Genomic DNA, 6,000 nt, shown 5'->3' with positions numbered 1-6,000 from the left:
CTACTTTGAAAGTATATGCAAGAAACTGATGACTGAAGAGAGCAAGATAAATTGTGAAAAAAACTTTTCAATCAGATGCTTCTGCATATTGACCATTAATTAGTATGTACATATTTTCAACAAAGGTATTAACAAAGTAGTCCATGTGAGATGCATTAGACAGTTTAAAGGACAGATGTATCAAATGGCAAAGGCTCTGACTTAACCACCCAAAAAGTAAACCCACTGGTAGCCATAAGGAAGCTATCAATATCTGCTGTATTATATTCCAAGGGAAAGTATACCTTGCAAATAAATAGATGCCTTCAAATAGTTGCTTAGGACTGTCTCCTCACCCACCATCTTTCAGAGGCACTTCCCCCCATAGAACACAGCAGTTTAATTACTGTCTTGCTTCTCCCTCAAGGATATGCATGTGGCTACTAACTCTCACAGGGGAAAGCTTGGACACGGGAAGCAATTAAAGTTTCCTTATTCTAGGAGCTGCAATTCCTGCGATCATACTGAAGGATCCTAGCTGACACTTGTAGTGATGAGATTAAATTGTTTTGGTAACTGCATAGAAAACCTGTTTAAAAAAAAAAAAGCCCTACCAATTATGCCTTTTGCTATATAGCAGTAGTGTCCACTCACCAGAAGTAGCTACTGAGCCCTTGAAATGTGGTTATTCCAAAGTGAGATAAGCTAGAAGTACACTGGAATTTGAAGACTTAACTGAAGAAAGGGATATAAAATATCTTGGCAGTAATTTTTAATGCATACACATTGAAATGACAGTATTTTGGATATATGGAGTTAAATAGAGAAAAATTTCACATATTTCTTTAGTTTTTTAATGTGGCTATAAGGACATTTAAAATTACTTAACTCATATTTCTGGAGGGGAGAGTCTGACTAGAGTTATTAACAAAAACTCATGACCAATTGGACATCCACATGCAAAAAAATGAATCTAGACACAGACCACATACCCTTCACAAAGCTGATTTCAAAATGGACCACAGACCTGACTAATATGCAAAACTGTAATACTACTAGAAGACAGCACAGGAGAATATCTAGATGACACTGGGTTTGGCAGTGACTTAGATAAAATACCAAGAGCATGATCTGTGAAATAAAAATTAAGTTGGACTTCATTAAAATTATAAACTCATGCTTTGCAAAAGACATTGTCAGGAGAAATAAGATAAGCCGTAGACTGGGAAAAAATATTTGCAAAACACATATCTGACAAATGATGGTAGTTTATCCAAAATATTCAAGGAACTGTTAAAACTCAAAAATAAAATGAACCCAATTAGAAAAAGGGGCAGGAGATTTGAACACCTTACCAAAGATGTTTGATAAATAAGCATATAAAAAGGTGCTCAACTTCATGTCAATAGGGAAATGGAAATCAAAACAAGGTATCACCGCACACCTATTAGGATGGTCAAAATCCAAAACATCAGACACCAGATGCTGTCAAGTATGTGAAGCAACAGAAACTCTCATTCACTGCTACAGGAATTCACATGGTACAGCCACTTCGGAAGACAGTTTGGAAATTTCTTATAAAACTAAGCGTACGATTTCCATGATCCAGCAATTGTACTCCTTGGTCTTTACCCAAATGAACTGAAAACCTGTCCACATTTTAAAAACATTATGTTTATGGCAACCAAAACTTTGGCAGTTCATAGTTGCCAAAACTTGGAAGCAATGAAGAGGTCCTTTAGTAGCTAAGTGGATAAATAAACTAAGTTATATCCAGACAATGGAATAAAATTCAGCACCAGAAAGAAGTGAGTTATCAGGTGCCTGGGTGGCTCGGTTACGCATCTGACTCTTGACCTCGCTAGGCTCAGGTCATGATCTCAGTTGGGGAGTCTGAGCTTGGTTAGGAAGGATTCCACCCTTCCTTCTCTGCCCTTACCTGCTGGTTCTCTCTCTCCTACCCTGCACACATGCAAGCACTTTCAAAATAAATGAACTTTAAAAAAAGTGAGCTATCAACTCTTAAATGCATATTACTACTAAGTGAAAGAAGCCAATCTGAAAAAGCTACCTACTATATGATTCTAACCACATGACATTCAGGAAAAGGCAACACCTATGGACAGTAAAAAGATCAGTGGTTGCCAGGAATTAGGCAGAGGGAAAATGAAGAGGCAGAGAACAGGATTTTTCAAGACAATAAAAGTATTCTGTATTATAAGTGGTGGATATGTTTCATTATAGATTTCTTCAAGCTCATAAAATATACAACACTGAGAGTGAACCTGAATGTAAACTAGAGGCTCTGGGTGATAATGATATGTCGAAGTGTGTTCAACTGTGACACGTGAACTGTGGTAGGGAGATGCTGACAGTGGGAGGAGGTGGGCCAGGGGGCGGCAGGCAGAGAGTACATGGGAACTCTGTACTTCCTGCTCAATTTTGCTGTGAACCCAAGCATCCCCTAAAACAATAAACTCTATTTTTTAAAAAATGACAACTCTGTGTTGAAGCATTTTATTAAATCAGATAAAGAAATTCCACACTGTTGCACATACCAGCTTGGACACAATTATAAGGGCATATCACTTGTTTACAAAGGTATCGATGAGCAGTAGGTTGGCAAGTCTAGTAAGACTAAAATTTCAAGAACATTCAAAGAGGAAACAGAGTAAAGGTCATGCAAGTTCTAGAATAGCGAATCATGATAGAGCTCAATTATCCTTTATCTTCAAAATGCACCTGATACCTATAACCAGACAAAATCTGAAGTCCAGCAGGTTGTCACTAGTCAGATACACATTTCACTCAGGAATATTAAGTGTCTTACCAGTTGCTGGCTTTTTTGGTTAGAAATAACTCAGTCCTCACCATAGAAAAGAGGTTTTTTAAAGAGATCTACTGCTGTAAAATGTGTGCCCATATTCAGAGTGTGTCTTCAAGTTACTAAGCTTTCATTAAAGTGTGGTAAAGCATGATACCCAAATCGGGAATCCCAGCTATGACCTTTCCACGTAGCTACACTAAACACCAGTTCAAGATAAAACACCATGAAGACTAAACAGACTGCGAGCAGTGAAACAATTCAGTGAGGCTGTAATAATCTAGACCTATGTTAACTTAGGTAAGGAATGCTAAGTCTATGGACTTTTTTTTAGGCGTCAGTTTCTTAGGGTGAACTGCCCTATAACAAAGAGCTGATTACGAGGGTTATAATGATGGTGGACTAGAAGTTTTTACTCATGTAGCTTCAAACTTATTTGTTCAAATCTCTATTTAACTTAAAACCACCACATACTAATGGGGAGGGAGACATGATTGAGGATCCTTTTGCAAGCTTCGCTTCCCTACACGTTTCACTCCCCGCCCCGCCCCCTGAGCCTCCTATACAAGTTTCCCGATTTAAGCTAAAAGGTCAATTCTGGATTCAAACTTGTATGAACTAAGTTTCCAGGAGATGACATGCAAATAAGGAGATAAAGTTAAATTCATTTGTCAACGGCAAACATTGTAAATGTGGACTACGATCCCACTAAACAGAAGACCTAGAGAAACCACAAATATGACAAAACACTACATTAGGTTTAAAAGCAAAGAATCTCAAATGAAGTAATTTTATTTTATAGTGGTTGAATTCACCCACCAAATGTTTAAGGACCATAAAATGTTTCTGCAACTAAAAGATAGAGAATTAAAGGGAGCTGGGAATACATGTTAGATACTAACGATCTTCAAGCTTTGAAGATGTCATTGCATGAAGAAAATTATGGGAAACACTGTTCCCGATAATTACGTACACCCTTAGTGTAACATATGGAGATCACTGTCTCCGATATAGACACTGTGGTAGGCAAAAACTACCTTGTTCTTTATACATTATGGAAGACACTGCTCCCGATAATGTGAGTTAGGTTTGTGACAAAGGTACTGGAAATTTTGCAAAATTCGAATTAAAAGTTACACCTTGGATTAACTGAGCTGTAAAATTTCACAGATAGAGGAGTACTATTACAGCCTTTAAGTGACATTAATGTATTAACTTGGTCACAAGTTCTTCCCTTTAAGAGAACTGCCATTTTTATCTGGTTGGCTAAACAGAAATCTAACTTGATTTGCAACTCCTAATTTAATTGAATCCTTCACCAATATTTAGCTTTATAATTTTATGTGGCTCGTGGCTGTTTTTTAAAACCCTCACGTGTTGACCATAAATGCAAAACTTCCAGTATCTGTTGGGTTTTATTAGCAGATGCTGCTTTTATTAAAAAAAAACGACAGTATAACTGTCATAATTATGGAAGGCACTGCTTCCGATAATTATCTTCTATAAAAAAAACACCATTTATAGTGAACTCTGTCACTGATAAATAAACAATAAATATCTCAGTGCCAAAATGATAGAAAGCTTTTCCAAAAAATTAACACTTCGGCCAAAATTTGGCAGTGTGTTCTTTAAAGTCTGACAAACTGAGTTTGAAATTAAACACCTAAAGCTGGTTTTCTTTCAAAATACTTTGGGAAACACAGAAACGAGAAAAAACTAATAAAACAAAGGCTTATGGGGCAGGGGCAAGAGGAAAAGAGAATCTAGGTCTTTGGCTTCCGGTCTCCTCTTTTCATAAGTTATCTTGAGGTTTAACACATTAAGGCCTTACTCCTGTGATAAACAGTTGAACCTCACTGGCAAGAAAACAAGTCCTATCTCTTCTGAAAGTTAACTGTTTCATTCAGGGATGTGGAAACCAGCTAAATCCTTAGGGAAGGCATGTATCTCATTTGGAGAATAAGGTCTTACAACCTGGTATCTCCTATCCAGCATCAAGTGCAGGTAGAGCATCCCACTAAGCTACCACTTTCAGCCTCCAGCAGATACCACCTTCCTCCTCCCACTTAGAAGATACCAGTTTATGTCCTTAGGGTTTAGAGCAATAGTTTACGTTACTGGTTCTGACTTTGTCATAACTGTAACAAGAAAGAGGCAGTTACCATACAATGTATTTAAAATTTTAGAGAAAATCAGAGAAGAGATTCTATCATGAACATTTTTAAGTGGTTATTCACTTTAACTTGAAGTGCAGGTACCTACCCTGTATTAAAAGCTGCTGCCTAAAGAAATCTAGTGGTACCAAGATGGTTGGGTAGAATTTTAACAATATTAGGTTTTATAGCCCTACTAAAAATTTAGCACAACCAGCACAAGTCTAGAAATCACACTACCCTGCTGTTCTCATATAAGTTATGGGTATCACATTTAAAGGTCATTGTCAATGTCCCAAATGTCACCAGAGAGGGCATTTGCAGCTCCTTGAATAGTCCAAGTTGTTAGAGCTAACTGGTTTCTAAACAGTGTTTCATTAAAAGCGCTGTTATTTTCCTGGCGCAGTTTCAAATGCTCTAGTAATGCAGACACGGTGTGAGAGCCAGAGCCCCAAAAGATATGTCGGAAAGGAGACTCCCTCGGAGATACATAGGGTGAGAGAAAGTGATACTCCACCTATGGAAACAAAACATATGTGAGAACTTACAGTGCTGGGACTTCTGCTGTGAGGAAAAGACCTGACACTGTAAAACGGCCATTCTCTCACTTGAAATGTGAAAATTCACCCAACTGAGCAACGTGAAGAACCATGCTACTAATCTTCTACCATTAAAATTATAAAGTAAACAGGTCAATTCCTCTGTAAAAATGAACCAATTGTATTGGTTTTTTTTTAAGTTGGAGCACACATATGGAAAATTTCCAAGCTTCCACTGTAACAAGTCTTCTGCATCTTCCAGGCAGATTAAGATAAAAAAAAAAAGCAGTTGAGGGCTGAATTAGAGAACAGAAATACAGAGAAAATGACAGCTAAAAATCATCATCCCTTCTTAATGTTTTTTAAAATCTTAAAAAAGGTTAATACTGGGGCACATGTCTCTTGTATTTCCCACTTAGATATGCTGGCTCTCGGGGCGCCTGAGTGGCTCAGTCGGTTAAGCGTCCAACTTCGGCTCAGGTCATGATCTCACGGTTTGTGGGTT

At 37.6% G+C, this 6,000-nt stretch overlaps 1 protein-coding gene across 2 annotated transcripts in view; it reads right to left on the bottom strand.

Annotated features, from left to right (window-relative positions):
• Positions 1–2,480: 2,480 nt before the first annotated feature.
• TFRC (transferrin receptor) overlaps positions 2,481–6,000 on the bottom strand; it is a 28,698-nt gene continuing 25,178 nt past the window's right edge. For both annotated transcript variants that reach the window (XM_039250854.1, XM_039250853.1), the window contains exon 19: positions 2,481–5,473. In XM_039250854.1, the coding sequence (XP_039106785.1) occupies positions 5,231–5,473 (243 nt within the window). In that variant the 3' untranslated portion in view covers positions 2,481–5,230. The remainder of the gene's footprint in view (positions 5,474–6,000) is intronic.

Source organism: Hyaena hyaena, unplaced genomic scaffold (genome assembly GCF_003009895.1).
Source record: "Hyaena hyaena isolate Hyena2069 unplaced genomic scaffold, ASM300989v1 scaffold_382, whole genome shotgun sequence".
Taxonomy (NCBI): Eukaryota; Metazoa; Chordata; class Mammalia; order Carnivora; family Hyaenidae; genus Hyaena; species Hyaena hyaena.
This window is presented reverse-complemented; position numbering and strand designations above follow the sequence as displayed.